At 45.6% G+C, this 24502-nt stretch overlaps 1 protein-coding gene across 5 annotated transcripts in view; it reads left to right on the forward strand.

The window, feature by feature from the left end:
* Positions 1 to 24502, forward strand: part of Dock5 (dedicator of cytokinesis 5) — a 182116-nt gene that overhangs the window by 131593 nt on the left and 26021 nt on the right. For all 5 annotated transcript variants that reach the window (XR_004517887.1, XM_033765488.1, XM_010623721.3 and 2 more), the window contains 13 exons: positions 2753 to 2848; positions 5936 to 6034; positions 8205 to 8299; positions 9585 to 9663; positions 11895 to 11995; positions 14119 to 14177; positions 14494 to 14648; positions 15487 to 15572; positions 17835 to 17994; positions 18554 to 18594; positions 19256 to 19346; positions 21885 to 22004; positions 24219 to 24308. Coding sequence is in view for 4 of the 5 variants with exons in the window: in XM_033765488.1 (XP_033621379.1) it covers positions 2753 to 2848; positions 5936 to 6034; positions 8205 to 8299; positions 9585 to 9663; positions 11895 to 11995; positions 14119 to 14177; positions 14494 to 14648; positions 15487 to 15572; positions 17835 to 17994; positions 18554 to 18594; positions 19256 to 19346; positions 21885 to 22004; positions 24219 to 24308 (1272 nt within the window). In the remaining variant the exon portion in view is untranslated. The remainder of the gene's footprint in view (positions 1 to 2752; positions 2849 to 5935; positions 6035 to 8204; positions 8300 to 9584; positions 9664 to 11894; positions 11996 to 14118; positions 14178 to 14493; positions 14649 to 15486; positions 15573 to 17834; positions 17995 to 18553; positions 18595 to 19255; positions 19347 to 21884; positions 22005 to 24218; positions 24309 to 24502) is intronic.

Below are 24502 nucleotides of genomic sequence, written 5' to 3' on the forward strand. Positions count from 1 at the left end.
ACAAAAAAAAAAAAAAAAAAAAAAGTGGGGGGTGCTGGGAGTGTTTAAATCTTCCACAAGGATTAAAATTTATTTTCATTCACTCACTTGCGGTATCTGCAAGGAGATTTGACTGGTGTTCTTTCCAGTAATGTTCCCTGCAGTGAGCAGAGGCATTGAGAACTTTGGATCCTGGAGTACTGTTAAAACAGTAACTCCAGTAATTGTGTGTGGATCATGGAGGTGTTTGTTTTTTTTGTTTTTTGTTTCTAGGGTTTTTGTTTGTTTGTTTGTTTGTTTGTTTTTTGGTACCAGGGATTGAACTCAGGACCTTGCCCTTGGGAGTCAGGCGGCAACATCACTAAACTAAATCCCCAGCCCATAGGGTATTGTTGTTTATTTGCTTCCACCATACGTATTTTCAGTGTGTGAACCGACTCGGTCTGTCTCCGCTTCTCCTCTCTCAGCTGAGTCGAAGCTCTGATCACTGACATGTAGACTCCACGCCTCCTCTTCGCCTGGCTTTCTCCTCGTCCCACTCTCCGCCTCAGAATCCCCCTCACGTAAGGTACCATAGCGGTGGCGCCTGCAGGAGGCCACTTCTGGTGCTGTCCCATCCATGCTCCACACCCTGCCTGTCCCTGTCACTTTTCTCCTTCATCTCCTTGCAGCTCTTATTTTTCTGTACCTTGAGTAGTGAATTCAGTCCTTGGGTTTGCTAAACTGGCCTCGGGCCCTGGCAAAACTCGGTTGGTGGCCATGAGCAAGAGATGCCAGCATCTTGTGCTCGAGGAACCCACCTGGTGCTGGGTCCCTGAGCTGTGTGTTTACACCTGTTCCCCTCTCCCCCACTGGGTGCACACCTGTGACCCCTGAGCCTCACTCGTCCCCCAGGGCTCCATGAAAGGGCAAGCGAGACAACAAATACTAAAAAGATGAGAGGGAAAAAGAAAGGAAAAAAGGGAGGACAAGCAAACTAAAGTAATAGTTTAATAAAAATACACCCGGCAGCAGACAAATACTGCATGGTCACTTATCTGTGAAAGCTACAAAACCTCAGCTAGGCATAGTGGTACACCATAATCCAGTGCTCTGGGAGGCTGAGGCAGGAGGATTGCAAGGTTGACCCGAGCCTGGGCAACGTAGCGACTTAGTGAGACCATGTCTCCAAAAAGAAAAAAAAAGTTAAATTCATAGAAGCAAAGACTAGAATAATACTTACTGTATGGGGGGGCAGAAATCTTGGTGAACGTGCACAAAGTCTGCTATAAGATGAACAAGTGCCGCAAATGTCATGCACAGCATAGGTGTGATGGGTGTGTTAATTTGCTTGTTCTAATCATACAATATCCATATATCAAATCATCACAGGCACATTGATTATATACAGTCTTGCCAGTTAAATATTTTTAAAATAATAAATACAATATTAAGCAAAAAGTATATAGCAGTGATTTAGTTATTAGGAACTAAGCAGTTTGTCATGAAGCAAGAGAGGATGAAGGTCCTGAAAGACTCGAGTTGAATGTGGATGATTTGGAGTTGAATGAGAGCAACAGAAAAGAAAAGAAGGGCGCCTAGGGATTTAGCTCCGTGGTGCTGCCACCTGCCTGGCAAGCGCAAAGACCTGAGTTCCATTCCTGGTACCAAAAAAAAAAAAAAGGAAAGGAAAGGAAAGAAGGAAGAAAGAATGCACATTTATCGGGCACTGTTTTGACTGCTGGCCAAGTTAATATCTACAAGAAAATAGTAATTATCTTCTTTGTGCGGCTCTAAAACAGAAAGCTCACCGAAGCTTAATAATGGCTGAAAGTCTCAAATTAAATCTCGCTGCTCAGGAGGCTGTAGCATGAGGTTGGGGACTGGCCATGATTGAGTTCTGACGCATGCTCTCTTTATGTCTGCACCCCTTGTGTGTGTGTGTGTGTGTGTGTGTGTGTGTGTGTGTCAGTCACTGGACACTGAACCAGGGCCCTCACGCTGAGCCACATCCCCAGCCCTTTTTTGATTTTTGAGATGGGGGGTGGGGTGGGGTCTCTAAGTTGCCCAGGCTGGGCTCGAACTTGCATACCTCTTTGCTCAGGGTGCTGGGATGACAGGCGTACACTGCTCCACAGGGACACCACAAATTGCTGTCTCTCCTAGTAAGGGCACTAATACCATCAGACCAGGCCCCACCCTTCAAACTCATCTAACTTTAATTGCCTCTGGAAGGCCCCATCCTCTAATTCCATTGGGCCTTAGGGCTTCAAGGTAAGTATTTGAGAGGAGCACAAATATTCACTTCATAACAAAACCTCTTGGCTTGTATTCCCTTTTTATCTTTCCCCTACACACTTTGTGGTTTTGCTTTCTCTTCCTGCTCATGATCCTCGTTGCCTGGCAGCTCCCATCTGCTCTGCCTCATAAGGAGGGCCTCCCCCTGGCCTCCCCTGCCTCCCCCTGGCCTCCCCTGCCTCCCCCTGGCCTCCCCCTCCCTGTCTGTGGCCACCGAGAGCTCACTGAAAACCAGAGCTCTCTGAATTCCTAGGGGGCGCTCATTTCATTCCTGTCCATGCACGCTCACCTTTAAATGACTGAAGAAGTAATGGTTCTGAAATCATTCCCATTGCAAAGTTAGGTAGCATTCCACAGTACCATTTTCCCTTTTGGAGAAGAGATTGCTTTGTAAGGAAAAGCAGAACAGAATCTGCAGAGAGAGCTCTGCTGTCCAACAAGCCCCTGGGGAGCTGAGTCAGGGGAAGCTGTGTCACGTCCCACGTTTCTCCCGCAGGGCCCCACGGCTGCGCATGTCCAGCTGATTATGGAGCGGCTGCTGCGGAGGATCAACCGCACGGTGATCGGGATGAGCCGGCAGGGTCCCCACATTGTGAGTGTCTCTGCAGGACACCCTGCAGCCGCTGCTGCTTCCGTGTCCCATTTCCTCTGGGGGACCATTGGCCCCTTCATTTCGCAGTGTGCAGGGCACATGCTTGGGCAGATCTCAGTTGTGACGTGGGTCTGCTAGTCTGTGTTGTACAGCTTCCCTCACCAGAACCACGAGCCCCTTTATGTTCAAGGGAAAAAAGAAGACTGAAATTGCACGTGACAGCGCACACCTGTAGTGTCAGCACGCTGGGAGGCTGAGGCAGGAGACTGCTGAGTGAAGCAAAGAATGAGGAAAAGGTGTCTGAAGAAACACAGGGACAGTAAAAAAGACAAATACACAAAAAGGATATAAATAGCTGAATACAATTTTATCTGGTTAGCCAAGAATGGTTAAATATTAGTAACAAAATACATTAATTTACTAAGAGCATAAAAGCTTCATGATTTTTCTGTGGACACCAAAATGGTGTATGATAAGTGTAACATCTATTCTGAATTGATAAAGACATGGAAATTTCTTAACACGAAATCACAAGGAATCCTAATATAAAGGAGAATCAGGGTGCTCAATCTCATACCTTTGTTTAACATCTGTTATTTCTAACCAATTTAATAAAAAACAGGTGCTAGCTAAAACTGTTGATAATTATCATTCTGTGTAGCTGAAATATGACCAGCATTTTGAGGAAACTCAAGAGAGTTAACTGAAATTTTCATAAACCTAATGAACCATCTCTTAAACTAACTGATATGCAACTTTCTGTGTAACACTGGCATCTATTTAGACATTGTAATGAAAAATTCCATTTAACTGAGTTGCAAAAATGTGGGAGAAAAATAGGTAAGACTTAGGGCTGGGGACGTAGCTCAGTTGGTTAAGTACCTTATGAGGGAGCTGTGGGTTCAGTACCGGCAGTGCAAAAGCCAAAACCCAAGATTCAAAAAAATGAATTGCCAAATGGAAAGAATAATGAAGGGCTTACCTGAAAGATTGGAAAATAAAAATTAAACACATATTAGACACGTGCAATCTAATGCTTGTATCAACAGAATAGAACTGGGAAGATGAAAAGTCAACTCAATTATGTGAACATTTCTTTACCTTTAGTAAATTTTTGTAAAAATTTTGTTTGACTTATGTTATCCCTCCAAAATAAATGTCAAATGGGCTGAAAGATTTGGTGTAAAAAAATTAAATCAGAAAGAAGCTGGAAGAGATTGTAAATGAAAATGTATCTGATCTTACAAGAAAAGTGATTCTTAACCAGGCAGGATGGTTCGTGCCTGAGGCAAGTGGATTGCATGTCTGAGCTCAGCCTAGGCATCTAGTAAGACCCTGTCTGAAAATTCTAAAAGTCTGGGGGTATAGCCCATTGGATACAATCCCCAGTACCACAGAAAAAGAGATCAATTGGATTCAATCCCCAGTAAAACAAGAAAAAAGCAAAAGGATTCTTGAATTTCAGAGAATCGAAAAGGAAAAGTTAGGATTTTGCTTGATACAAAATTTAAACCCCCTACACGGGAAAGAAAATGCATATGCAAGTTAAATGTCAAGCACTGAACTGAAAAAATTATAACATATGTGGTAGGTGGCCAGTGGCTACAACTGCACTAAGCAGAAGACCCTTAATGTGCATAAACAGATGGCAAGTGGCCAAGTCTGACTCTATGCAGGCACTGCTGGAAGTGGTGGCACACACTGGTAATCCCAGCCCTTGAGGCTGAGGCAGGTGGGTCAAGAGTTCAAGGCCAGCCTCAGCTACACAGTGAGGGTCTGTCTCATAGCAAAACAAAAGTACACAAAGACACCCAGAGAAAGGCACTTAATATACAAAACACTAAGAAAAACATGTTATTTAGTAGAAAACTGAGTAAGGAACATGAGTGAAAAGCCAAATGAGCAAAATAAATAGCAAAGAAAAGCCAGAGATAACAAATGTGAGATTAAATCCAGAGAAGGCAAAACCCTAGAGAAACATATAATGTTAGACAATGGTATAAACACAAACTGTATGATAATCTGCAGTGCGTATCCAAAGCTTTACACTGCCATATAGAGGGAACATTTTTTTTTCAGCAAAAAAATGCAAGATGTGTTTGTTCAGAGAGGGGAGCACACGGGCAATCTTTCGTTGTGTGTGCGTTTAGGAAGACATTCCCACTCTCCCTACAGTAGCGGGACTTTCCTGTCCTCTGTGTCAGATTTATTTAAACGTGTAACATTTCCATTCCCACATGAATGCCAAGACAGTAGCGTCCTAGACACTCACCCTCTGGCTACATAGTAGTCTGACTTCAGTTTGCTTGAACTGACCTGTCCTAACCTTACTCATACAAACCATGGTAATGAAGTTACTCATTTTCTTTCGTCAAGCCTAGGGCACAATTCTGTGTGGCTCACATGCTGGGGACACTGGCCTAAAGGGTTGTAGAGTTGGCGGAGTCGTGTTCAAGTGTTCGGGCAGGGAGTTGGCATCACCCCTCCCCCCCCTTCTGCTCTCAGCATTGCTGCAGCTTGAGTAGCCTTTATTGAAAGTGCTCGGGACCACTGTGCTTCAGATTTTGGAGTTTTCTGGACTGAGGACTATTGGCAGACTTTACTAGTTGAGCTTCACTAATCTAAAACTACAAAATATTCCAAAACCACAATGCTCCAAAATTCAGTCCCTTGGAAGATTTCAGATTCCAGGTTTTCAAATTAGGGATGTTCCACTTGGACCTCTTGTTTTCACACTAGCTGTCCTCTACGTTCAGATTTGTGTAACTGATGTAAGTATTTCAGATGTTGCTTCATAAACTTGTTGCACCGCAACTCTGCCTCACTGTAAAGCTCAGAGCCTGCCTTGTGTTCGGTGGTGATCTAGTTTAGATCTCCACTTCAGTGTCCCTTGACCTGCAGGATGTCACAGACCATAGCTGCTAACGAGATACGGCTAAGCCTTCAGATTCCCTGACTCCATGGAATCGTAGGGCCCTTGCAGAGCTCACGGGGTGGGAAAAACCCAGAGTACATGGTGTCCAAGTCTTGGTCTTGCCTGTTGGTGGTCTGAGGAGTCTTGGGTCTGTGTTTCCGTCTTCCTTCCAGGGCGGCTTTGTGGCCTGCATGATCGCCATCCTGCGGCAGATGGACGACAGCCACTACAGCCACTACATCAGCACTTTCAAAACCAGGCAGGATATCATGGTAAGTTGCCTGCACTGGGTCCTGATAGCCTGAAGTCTTCTTATAGTTGGTCAAACAAACAAAAACACAGCTAAAGCAGAGCCTTCACATTCAGGGTTTTCTTCCTCCCCGCTTCCAGTGCTATATGGCTACATCCACAGTGGTTATGGGAAGGTGAGTTGATTCTTACTTTCCCTGCTCAATAGGGATTGAGGAAGCATTCAGTACACGCAGCACACGGCCACATCAAACTCCTATGTCTCGTGCGTTTAGAGAAAGCCCGCATTTAGAAACATCCAGGCGATCTTGCTTGCTCTGAGAAGAGCTAGTGTCTCGTGTGAAGGGACACTAGTTGCTTGTGCTCTGGAAAGGATTCTAGAAGAGAGGAGTGTGCAGTCTTCTAAGACGTGGTTGATCGCATCCTTCTGGAGAGGGAAACAAAAGGAGAAGCGTCTGTCCCTTTTAGTGTCTGTAAGCTGTCTTCAATTGTAACTACTCTCTCCCTCCCTCTTTTTTTAAGCTGGGAAGTTGTTCTTACAGTTACTGTTCCCTGCAGCTCCAGGGAATTGTTAGTGGAGTTCGCCTGTCCATGAACAGCATCTGAACTTGCACAACAGTGGCCTGGACGTGGGGCCAGATTAGCAAATTAAAACTATGTGGCATTAGGCCTTGCCTGAATGGCTTCTGTCACACATGCACATACTAATCTTCTTACGTGCTAGATTTTCTCCTTTCTGTGCATATTTCACCCAGGGCTGGTGGCCACTGAACCCAGGGATGTATATCTACTTCCTTACCCCCATCCTTATTTTGTGATGCCCAGGAGATGGACAAACAGTAGAGGAAGTGGAGAAAGTGCTGTTTATGGTAACAGACAGTCATGCTGTGTTGGCTCACATGGGGAGCCTGCTGTGGGGACCAGGGCCATAACTGGATGTGTCTACAGGTGCCAGGTCGCAGCAGGGAAGAGAGGGTGAGAGGCCAAGGCAGCCGTGTTTTCTCCTCCACAGCCAGACTATGTGGCCCATGAGAACACAGGTTTGAGTTCTGGCTCTTCTGCTTCCTGGTAGGAAATGTGGGGAAAGTTATTGAACCTCACCAAACCTTGGTTTCCTCATCTCTAACGCAGTGCCTACCTTCAAGATTTATGGGTATGAATTAAATTCAGTACCTGGGAAATGCCAAGCTTTGTGTTTGGCATGTAGCTAATGCCTGTTAAGAGTAGCTCTTGGTAATGATTTCACGATTATCCGAATCTAAGATGAAATTATAGTTAAGAGCATTGGCGGTGGTGGGTGACAGGAGGTCCCGGGTCCCTGCCTCACAAACTGAACTCTTGTTCATGTGAACAAGCATGTAAAGGGCCATTCGCGAGTGGGTGGGAGCCCTGAAAATGTGTGGTGGAATCGTCGTAAACTCTTGGAAGAGGTCTGATTTCAGAACTAAGGATGGATAAATCAGCTTGCTATTGAACCAAAAGGGCAAATCAGGGGCAGCACAGACTTTCCAGCCAGTTTGTTCCTATTCCAGTGCCCTCGGGCATCCAAAGTGCAAAAGTTAACAAACTGACCATGATCTCAAAAGAGGGTCATTGGAAATAGACCCAAGGCCCCCTGCCTCTCCAGCACCGTGTGCTGACTGCTACATGAGGTGCTTTGCAGGGCAGAACTGTGCAGGAGAAAGCAGGCTGGGTTCTGGGGACCCCAGTAGGAAATGCTGAAGTTTAGCTGCCTAATAAAAAGGTATACAGAGCTGGATGTGGTGGTGCAGGCCTACATCCCCCAGTGCTAGAAGAGGTTCAGGAGCTGTGTTGAGACAGTGCATGGTAGAACTAAAATAAAGGGTATAAACTTGGTGTCCGAAGCTCCAGCACTCATCCCAGCTCTCCTGCTACCTGGTTTCTATGACTTTAGGTGCATCTTTAGTTCCTGTCGGCCTCATTTGTACCATTTGTAAAATGTGGGTAATTCTTTGCCTTCATTTTCCTTGCAGCGTCATGCAACATAAACATCCAGTGCTATGATCATTCGCTGTACGCATGCTTCCCTGTGCACAGAAACCTTAGGAAAAGGGCCGTCACTGTGGGACTGGGACTGCGCTGAACCTGTTATAGGTCCTTCTGTCCACACACTGGGAGGAAGGCTGTAAATGGACTTGTTTTCCCCAGCGACTCCTCTTCTGTTCTCTGCAGGACTTCCTCATGGAGACTTTCATCATGTTTAAGGATCTGATTGGAAAGAATGTCTATGCCAAAGATTGGATGGTCATGAACATGACACAGAGCAGGTAGGACAGCACCGCCCAGCCCACAGGGGTAGCCTCTAAGAGCCACCGTCTGCTGTGTGCACTTTGGGAGTTGCTACTGACTCTGTGCCCCAAAGCCATCACATATAAGATAGGGTTCCCGCACTCCCATGAGCCTGTGGGCTTCGAGGTTGTTCCTCCCGGGGGTCTCTGCCCTCTTCAGTCCTGTTAGTGTTCTCGTCACTCCCATACGGGGTCCACACCAGCTCCACAGGGCTCCATGGGGCCTTCCCCTCCTGACATTCGAGGCCTCCCTCTTCTTCAGCCGCACCTCCCTCATTTCCCAGCGAGTGAGCTCCTGATCCCTGATCGCATGGGGCTGTGCGCCACCCCACGCTGCTGCTCCCCTGCTCCACCTTCCCCAGTCTCTGGCCGGCAGCCTTCCTCAGGCCCCCTCTTGGGGAAGCCTTCCTGCTCATCTGCTGCTCCTCTGGTTTTCCATGCACCTTTGAGATGGTCTCATAAAATCCTTTTCGTGATTTCTGTTGGATCACAGTTAATTTACAAGTTCTTGGTTTCCCCCAGCACAACATAAGCTTCTGAAAGCCAGCCTGGGGCTCTCGGTGCAGCACCTGAGCCACGGCTTGCCAGGACTGGTCCACAATTGCTTGTCAAACAGAGTGAAAGGAAACAAATACGCATTTGAGCCATGGAGTTTCCTTAATGAGCAGAACAGTGCAGAATCCTCATTACATGCAGTACAGTTAGCTTTACATGGCCCCATACCAGTCAGAAAAGCCATTCTCGGCTCTTAGAGAAGAAATTACATCAGCAGCCCCAGACTCTGGAAATCTCAGAGAGCGAATAGCCCCCCTCAGCCTGACCTGTAGCCTCGGCTCTGTCCTCTGCAGAGCTCAGTAGGGCTGTAGTCTGCAGGCTCTTCCGGCCAGTTCATGAAAGTGAACTCCTGGGCCTTGTCTGCTGGACTGCTGTCTCCCTGGTACGGTCTTTGCTGGTCAGTCCCAGAGGTGTTGCTCGCTCACTTCCTTTCCCCCCTCCCCACTGCAGTAAGGATGGAACCCAGGGCCTTCACACTGAGCTGCATCCCCAACCTGTTTTTATTTTTTATTTTAGACGGGGTCTCCCTAAGTCGTCATGTTGCCCAGGCTGGGCTGGGACTTAATGATCCTCCTTCCTCAGGCTCTCTGAGTGCTGGGATTGCAGGTGTGAGCCACTGTGCCAGACTTGGTTTCGTTTTTAACACAGTTGGGGACGCTCTCTCCAAGGGCACAGAGTTGCCTTCTTTATCCAGTGCTTTCCTCTCCAGGGTTTTTCTCCGCGCCATCAATCAGTTTGCTGAGGTTCTCACCAGATCCTTCATGGACCAGGCAAGCTTCGAGCTGCAGGTAGGAAGGGTCTGACCCACCCAGAGGTCCCTGGGTTTCTAGGTCAGCACAAAAGAGTTTTCCATGTGGGAGTCACCTCTGACCTCCTCACTGTCAGATAAAAAGATTTTCCTGTGTTTTCTCATTCCCGATAGCTTACATTCCTACCATGTCATCTTCCAGACAAAATAAAATAAGTTTTTTATCTTCTTTCCTTCAAGTAACATGTAAGAAGAAGTATAAAGAAGTGACCCTGTAGCAGAAAATGTAACTAAGATAAGTAAAAATTAGAAAACTGAAGCCAGGGGCCAGGGATTTAGCTCAGTGGTTCTGCTGCCTGCTTCACAAGCACAGGGTCCTGAGTTTGATCCCTGGTACAAAAACAAACAAATAAACAAATAAAATCTATTTTTAAAAATAAAAATAGAACCGTGACTTAAAAAAAAATAAACTGAAGCCAGTTTCAGTGGTGCCTACCTGGAATCCTACCTGGGAGGCTGAGGCAGAAGGACTGCACGTTCAAGGCCAGGCTGGGCAACTTAGTGAGACCTTGTCTCCCAAAATAAAATAAAAAGGACTGAGGGTGGAGCTCAGCATTAGAGCATTTCTCTAGCATGTGCAAGGGCCCAGGTTTAATTCTTAGTCTGCAAAAAATAAAAATGAAAAAAATAAAATCAAAATCCAAATACACCAGTCTCCCTTCTGTGCAGCGCGTTTGTTCCAGGACCAGCAGGGGATGCCAGATTAAAGTTATCATTTACAAATCTGGCCCAATAAGAAATAAAAAATAATAACTGATAAGGAAATAGAATAATCATAGTATAGTATAATTAAAGTTTTTATGCATATGGCCTGTCTTTCCTGAAGGAATCAGCATAGACTGGCATTTTCAGACCATAGTTGATTGCAAATAAACGAAACCTCAGAAAACAAAACCACATGGAGGGGGAAACCAAGGATTTAGCTTAGTGGTGCCACGCCTGCCTCAAGTGTAAAGTCCGGAGTTTGATCTCCGGTACCAAAAAAAAAAAAAAAAAAAAAAAAACCCGCACATAGAAGGGGACTGCTGTATTAATACCCTTGCTGTTGGCATTTTGGTGCTGATCCTGTGTCTGAGTGTGTGAGTGTTCATGAACATGTGAGCCTACATGGGCGTGTGCCTGGATAGTGCCTCTGCTTATTGAAGAGCAGTTCCTGTGCGTGCCGTTTGAAGGTCCATTGTATTTTGCAAACACAGATGACCCCTGGCTCCCTCTTCATTCCTTCCTCTGTGCACAAATATTAAAGAACATTTCCTTGCACAAAGCGCTCTTATCGCAGTGAAAGCACATCGGCTCCCTATCCTTGTGGACTCGCATTCCGCAGTGTGTTTTGTTCACACTGTACTAAATTCTGGGCCTTGTACCTTTGTGTGCAGCTGTAGAACTTTTAAATTGGGCAGCTCTGGGTAGAGGGCCCTGTACTGACGTCCCTGCTCCTTAGAGAGAGGTGTGTATGTGCGTCCCTATGTACGTGTGCACCCCCATGGCATTGAGCTGTGTAGTTCTTCCGTAGCTTGTTCATAATCTTTCTTTGTTATCGTTTTTTTTCTCGTACGGGGGATCGAACTCTGGTCCTTGCACTTGCGAAGCAGGCACCCGAACCACAGAGCTAAATCCCTGGCCCTCATCTCCTTTCTTTGTTTTTTCTATGGTCTATGTTTTTTTTTTTCAGTGGTGCCAAATATTTCCACAGTATTTTAAATTGGCGAATGCAGTCTCTTACGTGGCTGGACTATGATTTATTTAACCAAATTCTTCTTAAGAACATTTCGATAATCTCCATTTTCTCTGATATTAAATGGTACTGTGATGGCTTTCCTTGTTTTAAATATTTTTAACTAGCCACAGTTATTTTATCAGGGGAAAGTGCTGGAAGCATTTACTAGTTCAAAAGTTTGGCAGAACGTTAGAGTATTAAAGTACATATTGCCCGAGCACCTTCTATAAATAGGTACATGTCTTGGCAGCACTTTTTCTTTATCCTAGGGGAAAAGAAAAATGTAAAGTTTGAATTTTATAAATGCTTAAGGTTGAAACCCAAAACTTTTAGGACTAAGTGAAACCAAAGAAAGAACAAAAAGTCCTGTGGCTTTTATTTTCATTTTTTCACAGGTCCCTGGTTAGTGCCTTTCTACCATGTGGCTCTCTTTTGTTACGACTTATTAATGTTGTTTTCCATTTCTTTTTGCCCACACAATTCATTTTAAACAGCTCTGGAACAATTATTTCCATTTGGCAGTAGCATTTCTCACCCATGAGTCTCTTCAACTTGAAACCTTCTCCCAAGCCAAACGCAACAAAATTGTGAAAAAGTAAGTGTCCTTTTAAACTCCGTTAAGATTGGGAAGCTGATATGTCTGTTTATATTCAGAGCAGTGCTTTATGTGTGGCCGAAATTGCTGTTTGGTGACTACCTGTGTTGTCAGTGAGGTGGATCTTAATCACTTCATCGACCTAAACTTCCCTCAGTTTCACACTTTTTCTCAGTCTCATCCTTCCTCCCATCAGTCATCCGTACTTTTCTGGAAGCTACCTGGGGAGGCGCTGATTTGCCGCCTATGCCGGGAATGCCTGCCGTCTGCTGGCAGTTTGTGCAAATTGCAAGCTTAGTGCCTCCCTGTGGTTGACAAAGCTGGCTCCTTTGGTGGTCACCCTCCCTCAGGATCACTTCCACAGAAAAGCCCAAATTCCAACACAACCTGCAAACGCCTTGCACGTTTCTTGCCTTGAAATTCAAAGTGAAATTATGTGCAAGACTGAGGAGAAGTTAATGGATGTGTTCCATTCTGTTACCTCCAGATCTGTTTCAGAGTTAAGAGAAATATTCAAATGTGACTTTAAAAAATACTGGCTTTTGAAGACATTTGCAGAGAAAGAATTTGGAAAAAAAAAACCCACCCTATTTGGGGCAATTGTAGTGTGAGAAGAATAGTACAGATCAGTGACCATAAGATGGGCTGTAGACCTGATTTAAAGTATTATTGGGAACATTTGCAATACCCCCCCGTTTTGGTACCAGGGGTCAAATTCAGGACCTTACGCTTACAAGGCAGGCACAGTACCACTGAGCTAAATCCCTTGCCCCATGTAATGTCCACTTTTGATCCACCTAAATTCCAGTTTCTCAGCTCCCAGTCCCAAATGTGCTGTGTTGTGTGGGTTAGACGTAAGAATCCTTTAAGAGATTTGTCAAGCCATCTAACTTACCTCCAGTCAGAAATCATTGCCTCCTAGACCATTATTTCTTGACTAATGCAGCTCTAATAAGGAAATTTTTTAGACATTATTTTCCTAATCACTCCCCCATGAACTTTCAGTACCACTGATAAACTGTGTATCTGTTGATGTGCTGTGTGAATATCTGCTGTCCACATAAAAACAGCCAGCCACAGTGGGGCACACCCTGGGAGGATAAGGCAGGGGGATTGAAAGTTTAAGCCCAGCCTGGACAGTTTACTAACTCTGTGTTATTCTGTCTCAGAATAAAACAATTTAAGAGCCAGGGATGTAGCTGTGCAAAGGCCCTGAGTTCAGTCCCGAGTACCACAAAAATAAATGAATGGGTAAACGAACAAATGGATGAGTACATAATAAAAAAGAGTAAGCTTTGTTTCTGCCCCGAAGGACCTATTTTATTGTCCCCATCTAGAATGCCTGGTCTAGAGCCGTGGTGGGGGAACCAATGACACGTGCCTCACATGGCTCTTCATCCCTGAACGCTCTGAGAGGTTTGCTGTCATCAGTCTAGAGCTTTCCAGTGCGAGAACGCTGAGAAACGGGCTAGTGTGGATGTGCATTCCCCAAGTCTGAGTACGAGTACAGAATGTTGGTGTGTGTTGGCCGTGGGGCTCAGTACTGTATAAGCCACACCTGGATCATCTTCCTTTTCCTTCTGTCTCATCATTTAAGCTCATCTGCTATGATTTCTCAGCATTTCCACTTTGTCCCCTCTGCTGTTCACATCCCCCGGTTGATGCCTGATAAGGTCCTGACCTCTTTTCCTCTGCCTTACACGTGACCCTGAGGGACATGGGCTGCTTTTACTTCCTTCGTCATCAAAGACTTGGCTGTATGTTTCTGCAAGTTCTGCATATTCCGACAAACGGATCGGAAATACTTGGGGGTGGATTACACCTCTACTGAACATGTAGAGACTTTCTCTCTTGACATTGTTCTCTAACCAGTCCATCACAGCAAGCACTTAGGTAGCTTCACACTGCACATGGTGCCCTAAGTAGTTTAGAGAGAATTTAAAGTATGTGGAAAGATGTGTGGGGTTATGGGAAAATCCTATGCCATTTCATATAAAGCACTCAGATATTATAGATTTGGGTATCACAGGGGCCGAGTCCCCCCAGATACCCAGTGACAGCTGTATTGCATCTGGCTCAGTTCCACTGCAAACCCTTTCCTTGGTTTATGATCTTCTTCCTAGATATGGGGACATGAGAAAGGAAATCGGCTTTAGAATCCGGGACATGTGGTATAACCTGGGTGAGTGTCTGACCTTGAAGAGGCCCCAGCACAACCCCTGTGTGATGAGCACCCCACAGTGTCCTGTTCTCGTTCGTGTCCGGAAGAGAAAGTTGCTTTGTGGCTTCCACACCCTCATCCCAGCTGGGATGCTGACAGTGAGCCGCCTGTCCCTGTGGCATCTCCACATCCGCAGAATGTGGTATTTCCTCACTCACTTCTGGCTGAGGTGGTTTTACCCACAGAGACCTTTTCTTACGGGGTCTGAGCAGGAAGATTGCAGCACTTTCCTTACGGTGACGTGAGTTTTAAATATTTTCCTTTACTTTGATTTCAGGTCCCCACAAAATCAAATTCATCCCATCCATGGTGGGTCCCATCCTGGAGGTCACTCTGACCCCAGAAGGGGAGCTCCGGAGAGCCACCATCCCCATTTTCTTTGACATGATGCAGTGCGAGTTCAATTTCAGTGGAAACGGCGATTTCCATATGGTAAGGAGTGGTGAACCCTGTACTCTTCTTATTCATGCCCGTGTAGCCAACTCTTCCTTATTTTCTTCTCTGTAGAGAGAAGCAGTCACCTGAATAATACAGATCAAAGTTGATGTTAAAAGTTCCCTTTTACATTTCATTTTGTAAAGCAATTAAGAGATATACTCAGATATTCCAGCCCAGAGCCTGGAAGTGATCTTTTTGCTCCACGTTTTTCTATAGCGGCTCTGTCTACAGATGAAGGACAGGGACTGTGTACTTTTGATCCCATCTGCTGCATTTAGCAGGGAATTGAGAGAAGGAACCTGTCCGCTAGAGGAAACTGAGGAAGGGTGGAATGGATCCAGCTCTGATCTGTCACTTTCCAGCTTTGAGGACTTCGGTCTGCCTGAATTTTCTCTGTGCCTCAGTTTCCTTGTCTACAAAGGGCACTCGTCCTGAGATGATTTTGTAGCTATGAAGCTCAGTGAAAGCAATCCCATTGCTAAGACTGAGACAAGAGACAGAAACAATAACAGCAAATTAAATCATGAAGCTACTTTTATATGCATAGTTCCAACAGAAAGTAATATTTCAGGTTTGTTGTTGGGCTGGGTTCTTGCAAAGACAAAGCAAAGGGCAGAGTCAAAGCAGATCGCTGCAGAGCATTTTCTACAGGGCCTTGGTGCACTGGCCTGGAGTGACGGAAAGTGGGCTCTTCCCCCGTGTGTGTTGTAAAAAGTTCACAGTTGGGTGGAGGGGTTGGACTAGACCTGGAAAGACTGGGTGGGTGTCTCCCCTATCCTCCGCTAAGGAGGCAGCGTCTGCCTGGCCTGTGAAATCCTTACTCTGCTTGCAGTTTGAGAATGAGTTGATCACAAAGCTGGACCAAGAGGTGGAAGGAGGCCGAGGAGATGAACAGTACAAGGTCCTTCTGGAGAAGCTGTGAGTACCTGAGAGACAGGCCCAAGGTGGCGGGATCCTTGAGCAGTGGGGAGGGAGGGGAGCACAGCAGGCAGGAGGCCTCAGGGTCCCCACATCCTCTGCTGGGCTGGTGGGCTTTGCAGCACCCGCCACTGATGCTCTTTGGCTGGGGTGAGTCAGACGCCTGTGTTTTCCTGGCCCCCGGGCCCTGGAGGACCAGCCAGATGGAGAAGAGGAGGCGTGCAGAGCAGTGGCATTTTGCCCAGTGTTTGAATTTCTGAACTTCAGCAAGAGTGTTAGCACCTCTAATTATGGCTTCAAAGCAACAGTTAAAGGAAAACATTCCAAGGTCCACTTTGTATTTAAAAATACCTCATGTCCCATAAAAGACCTCTAAGAACAAAGCAGTTCTGTCTCCAGCCCGCTGCTCTTCACACTGCCCTGTCCCCCGCCCAGTGCCCCTGCTTCCACTCCTCCGCCTCCGCTCCCTCCCCAGCGCCGCTCCCTTCTCCCCTGCACCTGTCCCAGAAGGAGAAAGGGAGGATACGTGGCTCAGAACCCACTGCAAGTTGGTGTGAGAGAGAGACCGAGCGCCGACTCGAGTTTTCCCACATAACAGGAGTCTGAGTTTGCATCCAGCGATTCCACCTACCCAGCACGTTCTGTTTCTCCATCTTCAAGGACAGTATCTACTCCTAATATCAATGTTAGGATTAAATGAGATGATGCTCCATCCAGCATAGGATACTTTGCAGCTCATGCTTTAAAAAACGTTGGTTTCTCTGTTGTTATTCTTTACAAATCTCCCATCATTCACTGGGAGCGTAAGGACTCTAGGTCCCATCTCTTGGGTGCTCTGAGCTTTTAAATATTGACCGGCTGTACCATCCTCCCAGCATTCATCTGGTTCTTTCTGTCATTCACCTGATTTGTGGACTAAACTGAGCTTGAGGACAGGGACTCCCGAGGTTTGTTTTGCTTCGGTTTTTGTTTTTCTAAGAAACCACCCTTCTAAATACTCAAAAGTACAATGGAACTGATGAAGAGCCTCTATTTGACAGAACCTGAAGTCTTTGTGACTTTGTTTTTAATGGCGTTACGCCCTTTTATAGTGAGGTTTTTATCCTGTTTGACCTTCAGACCTCCAGTTTATGATGAAAGCTGTTCTGATTCCATGTGGAATTAAATAGGCAACTCACGCGAGTATAGAGACACATGCAATGTTTACACCTGATAAATTCCTTGTTTTTTCTAATGTTTATATTTTATTTTATTTTATTTATTTATTTATTTATTGGTACCAGGGATCGAACTCGGGCCCTTGTGCTTGCGAGGCAGACTGTGGAACCACTGAGCCAAAACTCCAGCTAAATTCGTTTTTGAAAACTTTTACAGCTTATTTTTCATGTCAAGACCTTTTTTCTCTTTGTTTTTTGTTTGTTTGTTTTGTTTTTGTTTTTGGATCACTGGTTCAGAAAAGTGTGACTGCACAAAACTCCAAAGCCAGGAATAACCCTAGAGCCAGTATTCTGTGGACCTAGTTCTTTCTCTTTTTTCTTCTTCTTCTCAAGTTTTCTTTCATTTCTTCACCCTAAGAAGCTCCAGTACTCCGCCCCACAAAGTTCTTCTATATCGACCCAAAGGGAGAGGATTAGACCACAAGTTTAACCCCGGTCCACTTATTTATAACTCTGCATTTCTATCTTTAAAAAGAAAGGTCTTTTTAGGGCCAAAGGTGTAACTCAGTGGTGCTGCACCTGTCTTGCAAGAGCAAAGTCCTTGAGTTCAATCCCTGGTACAGGGAATAAAAAGTCAGTCTTCTTGTAAGAACCACATGTCTCGATGACCACCAGTTTCCTCTGGACTTTCTACCAGCCCAGGCTTCCCAGAATGCCCATGAGATGCCAGGCTTCACAGAGAACAGAGGCACAGGAAAGATGGTATTACACAGTCCGGTTACAGTGACCAGGCAGCCTGCTGAGCTTTGTAGACAAAGGTCCTTATTTCTGTGGTACCCACTGAAGAAACCACAAATGCAAACTGACGTTCACAGAGGAACACAGCGGGCTAGGAGTTGAGCCAAGTCCTAATAAAAATGTAGGCACTTGGGGAATAGAGAGGCACAGCCTAAGGGAAGGCACCAAGACGGAGCAGTTCTGTAGAGGGTGAGGTCATCCCTCTGACTTCCTGTGTCCTGGAGTCTCATGCCACCTGCTGCAGGGACTTTGGTTTGGTGCCCACAAATGATCCTGAAAGTTACTTGTCTATCCCAACCCCCTCCAGGCTCCTAGAACATTGCCGGAAACATAAGTACCTCTCCAGCTCTGGGGAAGTCTTTGCCCTCCTGGTCAGCAGCCTCTTGGAGAACCTGTTGGATTACAGAACCATCGTCACGCAGGACGAGAGCAAGGAGAACCGTATGAGCTGCACCGTGAATGTGCTGGTAGGTGCCCACCCCGGGATGGCAGAAAGGCACCACCAGGCCACCCTGCTGCCCACAGCACAGCTAGATCCATCTCATGGGCGAACAGGCTCCCTGGGTCACCTTTCCTGCTAAATTGTGTGGCAGTGGCCAACTCAGCCGTGGACTCATAGATGCCAGCAGGTGCAGGGAAAGAAACATGCAGCGTAAGCACCCAATTTAACCCTTCCAAAGACCATCCTTAGCCTGCGCCTCTGTTTTCCTAATAACGCAGTGGTTGCTTTACTGCTGGGATTACAGGAGACAGAACCCCTGTACCACACCTCCTTCCTGATTCCCTGGGATAACAGTGTATCATCGACTTCAGGGTGAGCTTGGAGTCTGGAAGCGTGGTCCTTTAGAAAAGTCCTTAACTTACCTTCTGTATAACCCATCACTGTCGTGTCTCTGGGAATGTGGCAAAGGAAATGATGAACTCTTTGACTCTTTGGGAAAGACATTACTGAAAGCTGTTTTTTGTTAGCCTTTAAATTGCATTGGTTTTGTTGTTGTTGTTTTTTGGGTTTTTTTTTTTTTCCAGAATTTTTATAAAGAAAAGAAGCGAGAAGACATATACATCAGGTAAGATGAAGGAGACAAGTGCTTTTGCTATTGATGTCATGGCTTTGTGATTTAGTCCCTCGACAACAAGCACCATGTTGTGATGCTGTTTGCTGTTTTGAGCAAACAATCTCTACAAAAATAGAATCTCTACAAAAATAGACTCACAGAAAGAAACACAAATAACTAAATTTGAGTGGGAGCCTAAGTCAGGCTCTGGTAGGGTTGAAGGAGAGATAGGAGACTTCTGCCCAGTAACCGGGAAAGGCCCACAGGGAACGGGGCGTAAGAATGCACCTGCCTTTGGAGGCTTGGCCCCGGGCCCTGGATCCCTGAAGAAGAAACACATGGGTACCTAAATTATGCATGCTCTTGGGGCAGGATTCTGTAACTTTCATCTGCTTCCCGAAGAGGCCCAAGACCTGAAACAGCTAAGTACCACTCACTGCCCAAAGGGAGAGGAGAAGGAAGAATAAATGGAGTAGCAAAATCACTGGGTGAAAAGCAGCTTAAGAGGTATAAGAGGTGGGGAGTGACTGACTTGTTTGCCCAAAAAAAAGTGTTCCCGAGCAGGCTTAGAGGAGCAGGCGGAGCGGCAGGCCAGGCCCTGGTCCGGGCAGGAGCTAAATGCTAGATCCACCTGCAGGTTGACAAAATGCTTCTGATCTCCCCCCTCCACCAGATATTTGTACAAGCTTCGCGATCTGCACCGAGACTGTGAGAACTACACAGAAGCTGCCTACACACTCCTCCTACACGCCGAGCTCCTGCAGGTAGGGTTCGGCGAGCCTGTCTGGAGCCAGTGCCAAGCCAGGTGCCAAGTCCTGACCCTGTCATACCACATTCTGGGCCTTGCATGACTTGGAAGACAAAGTACCTTACGCAAGGGAGGGCCTTGATCTAATGCCATTTTTATACCTTCTGAATGAGTGTAGCTCCCTTTCAGACTAAGGCTGGGGAAATGTCATTTATCATGTATTTGAAAAACCTTAGAAGCAGAGCACAGCTATGAGATGTCTGGCAGTGGACATTCTAATTAAAGAAAAGAAAGAAAACACGCTGATCCATATATAAAGAGATATGTAAAACTGCAGAGATGAATTATGAATTATTAAAGTACCATAGAAGTACTTTTCTATTTATACTCTCCCCTAAGTGAAATTATATTGTGGCATCCCAAATTTCCAATCATTATTTCCAGCCCTGGTCTCTCTCTAACTTTGGATTTATGCACCAGCTTTTGATGTCTGTCTTTGAATGACTAAGACATATCAATTTCAGAGCTCTTTATTTCCCCCTTTTCTGCCCCTTCCCAGCCTGTGCCTACCTCCTTTTCCTTTCCTTTTTTTGGTGGGGGAGGTACTGGGAATTGAACCCAGGACCTTGTGCTTTCCAGGCAGGTGGTGGAACCACTGAGCTAAATCCCCAGCCCTCCTACCTCCTTTTTCTTACCATGCCACTAATGGTGCCACCCTCTGTGCAGCTGCTCAGGCAGTGCCCTCAGAGGCATCTTTGATTCTTTTCTTCTTGTCACTGCCTTTCATATTTTCCGGGAATAATTTAGGGATTCAATGAGCCCCAAATTCCCATTAATCTGCCCACTTTTTCTTCCTTGATGCCCCCTCACCTAGGCCACCAGTAGTCTCCCTTTGAGAACTACAGTGGCCTTCTGTGAGACCTCTTGGCCTCCATTCTTATCCCCGGCACTTAATTTTCTTCTATAATTTAATTAACTGGTTATTTTATGGTGCTAGGAATCAAACCAAGAGCCTCAAGCATACTAGACAAGCTTTCTTCCACTGAGCTAGTTTTATTTTATACTAAAGTAATGCCACATGCATTGTTCTAAGCTAGGAAACAAAGGAGTTCCCTGCCTTGTATCTCCCAGAGGAAATTCGTGGAAATCATACTGAAGATCAGGACACTAGGGAGCGAACCGAACATGGGTCAGTGGTGAGGGTTGTTGACTGGATTTCATCATAGTTTGGTCCAGAAGAAACCCTGCTGTCTCTAACCATAGGTGTCTTCATTTGGGCTGCTCAGAAAGTTAAGCTCTCCTATCCTGTGTAAGATGAGAGGTGTTGATGCAGCTTTTTTCCCAAATAGCTACCTGAAAGAGATGACATTTTAAAGTATAGCCCACATTTTCCTTGCTGACCTGAGATCCTAGCTTATCACATAGGAAATCCCTATTTTGGAGGTGGTTCTATATATGTTTACACAGGCCTCTCTCTATTCATGAACCAGCACCATCCGGTTTTGTTTTATTTTGTTTCTTTTGTGTTTGTTTTTTTGTTTTTTGAGACAGGGTCTCACTGTGTAGTTGAGACTGATCTGGAACTCACTGTGTAGCCCAGGCTGGTCTGGAACTCACAGTGATCCACAACGATCCTCCTGCCTCAGCCTCCCAAGTGCTGGGATTACAGGTGTGAACCACCACACCCAGCTAGCACCATACTGTTTCAATGATTCATTCTTTAGAGTATGTTTTATCATCTGCTTTTTTCCTCTAGTTTTTCTTCCTGTTCTTGTTTATTTTTCTATTTGAACTTCAAAATTGTGAAATTTATAAATTCCTTTAGTGTTTATGAAATAGTTTTCTTACCAAAAGCATAATTTGACTTCCCCTGTGTTCGGGTCTGCTCTTTTGCCCTTCGGTGATAGGTTTAGGCTACTTTTCATGTTAGCTTTTCGTAAGCCTTGTGAGGTTGACTCTAGTTTATCTTGTCTGTTGCAGTTTCTTTTAGGTTGGGCATTTTCTTCTATTCTATGTGCTTATCTTACATCTGAAATCCATTTTCACTTGATCTTAGCCAAAAGGCCGAGAAGCGATTGAAATCCATTTTCAAATCTGTTACTCTGTTGTGCAGCTGCCTAGCTCTCCTACTGTGTGTACCAGTTTGTCAGTGGATGGCTTTGTGCTGTGAGAGAAGTATAACCGTGATTGCAAACAGGCATAGATTTACCTCTTCCTACCCGTATTTACAGTCCCAACTTGTGGATTTCAGTGGGTTGTGTTAAGGGCTCCATCTTGACACTAGGCACATTGCCTAGCAGTTTCCCGTTAGCTCTTTATTATCCTGGGAATTTTGGAGCTAGTATGGGATATGTGTGTGTGTGTGTGTGTGTGTGTGTGTGTGTGTGTGCAACTTTTTCATTTAGTAAAGAATTTAAGTCACAATATGGTTGAGTCAAATATAGATGCACATATATGTATTTCACTGGTTTTTTGGTCATACATATCGGTTGCATTATCTTCTAGTTAGGAAATCTGATGCACTGATTGCTTGTGTTTCTTTTGTCCTCTTTAGTGGTCTGACAAGCCCTGTATGCCCCATTTGCTGCAAAGGGACAGTTACTATGTTTATACCCAGCAAGAACTGAAAGAGAAGCTGTACCAAGAAATCATATCGTATTTTGACAAAGGCAAAGTGAGTGTTGGTTTCTGTTTGTAGTCGATGCTGTTCCAATGCTGACCACCCATTCAGAGTTAGTGAACCATACGCATTCAAACCTCTCTCACTTCTGATGAGATCTCCAGACCACCCGTCCTTCTGACCAATGGGCTATAAATCTGGGGGTACTCGTGACCCCCAAGAAGCAGTAACAGAACACAGAAGCATGCTGTCTTGAACAGTTACAGTTTTTAGTGTCAGGGACTCAAATCAGAACCAGCCAAATGAAGAGGCACAGAAGGCCAGGTCTAGAAGGGCCGCAGACATAGAGGTCTTGTCCCTTGAACTCAGGCACATCCCTTTCCTGGCATATTGAGATCTGCACCAGGCAGTGTGTCCTGGCCACTCAGGAGGCTGAGGCAGGAGTATCACTTAAGGTAAGGAATTGGAGAGCAGCTGGGACAACATAGTAAGACTCTCAACTCATTAAAAAAAAGTGTCTGTTGCATAGACGTGATTGATTGAATTATCGGCTGCGTGACTGAACTCAGTCTCCAACCCTCTGCCCCTCCCTAGAGTAGGGCTGACAGCAAGTGAGCTGCAACTTCCTGATTACCTGGCAGGTGTTTCTGGCCAGGCCAGCCCCCTTCGGAGACTCCTAAATAAACTTAGATGGAGCCCATCCTAGGCACCTCATTAGTGCAGACTAGTGCGGTGCTAGGAGCCCACCTGGTATAACAGAGACACTCGTGTCCCTGGATGAACTCCAAGAGCTTCTTCCCAAAAGCTCGGGGCAAAGACCAGGCCAGCTCTTAATTGTGCAGCAGTTACTCACGACTTTTTATCTTCCCCTGGTGCATCTTTGAATTTGGGTATATTCTTCTATGAGTGAGCAAATGAATAGATACATTGGGGTGTGAGAGGCAGTGAAGATACCTTGAGGAGACTTCAGTGAAGAATGGAAGGGGAAGGCCACAGCCCCATGTTTTCATAACCCGAATTTCCTTTTAAATTTCGCCGGGGGCCAGGAGCATCACTCGCTGTGCTTTCTCCAGAGATTGTTAGTAGAAGCGTAGCCCTCACCTCATTCCCAAGTCACCCCGACCCGACACCAGTGGTTGGAGGTGGCAGGCAGCTTAAATGGCTTCAGGAGCAAGAAGGTAAAATAAACGTGGAAACCGAGCCAGGAAGTCGTGGCATCTGGGGAAGCATGTCCAGTAGAAAGGCTTTTACAGATGCAAAAACCAAGTCAGAGGGTTGGGAGAGAAGAAAGAAAACAGACCTCACATTCAGCCTAGATAGCTCTTGTGAGTGGTCTCTTCCAGCCCTTTTATCTGTGTTATTAGTAGAATCTGTTTAGCTAAATTACTGAGTAGTAAATAAGGTAAATAATCATCGTAATAAAGTAATTAACATCTATTTAGTGCTAATTACTGTTTTGTATGACTTTCAGGCCCCCCCAATTCTTCCTATAACCCTAATAGGTAGATACTGTCCCTGTTTCATATGTAAAGAACTTGAGGCCTAGCTAGTAGGTATATTTGTTCGAACATTTTTGTTTCTGAACCTTTTGTCCTCTTAAAGAATTACTGAGGATCTCAAAGCACTTTTGTTCATATGGGTTTATACTCTTAGAAATAAAGGCAGAAAATTGTAAATATTTACTTGCCAGTTCTTTTAACAACAACAAACCTATTACCTGTTAACATAGATCATATGTGTTTCTGAGAAATTACAGTATCTACCAGAGGATTGCTAATGTCAGTGGCATTCATTTTGCAAACCTTTATGACTTCTAGGTTAGTGGAGGCACAGGATTCTCTTACCTGCTTCTGTCTTCATTCCACTGTGGTATTACTCATGGCGTGTCCTCCGAGATGATCATGAAGAAAAAGTGATACTAGTATTATTACGAGAATAGTTTGGATCCCATGGCTCCCTGAAAGGGTCTTGAGGGCCCTCACCAACCTGACACTCAGACAGCTTGAAGTATTTTGTCTTGAGGATGCTAGGCCAGTAAAGTCTATGCAGATGGCCCAAACCAAAATACCCTGAGATCTGAAGCCCTTCGGACCCAGGCATTTGGGAAGAGGGGTGCTCAGACTGAAGTATCCTTGCGGCCAGGAGAGAAAGGTTTTGTTGACTCGAGGGCTGTCAGGAAGACCCTCAGACTCAGCCCACCCGACTGCTGCCTGGGGCCCAGCGGCCGTTCTGTCCACCCAGCTTCACCTTGCTTTCCTTTCTCTGAAGATGTGGGAGAAGGCCATCAAGTTGAGCAAGGAGTTGGCCGAGAACTACGAGAGCAAGATGTTTGACTATGAGGGCCTTGGCAGCCTCCTGGTGAGTCCGGGCCCACTGGGGTGCTGGGATGGACGCTCAAGAAGATGTTCTTTTGGGGATCGAGGAAAATCAGGATCAATGCTGCTCTTCCCAGCACAGGAATAAGCTTGCTTTGAGCCCGGGATTTAGCTCAGTGCTTCGGTGGCCTGCCTTGCAAGCGCAAGGACCCGAGTTCAATCCCCCGTACCAAAAAA

The sequence above is a fragment of the Fukomys damarensis genome, unplaced genomic scaffold (assembly GCF_012274545.1).
Source record: "Fukomys damarensis isolate Sample0158 unplaced genomic scaffold, DMR_v1.0_HiC HiC_scaffold_18, whole genome shotgun sequence".
NCBI lineage: Eukaryota > Metazoa > Chordata > Mammalia > Rodentia > Bathyergidae > Fukomys > Fukomys damarensis.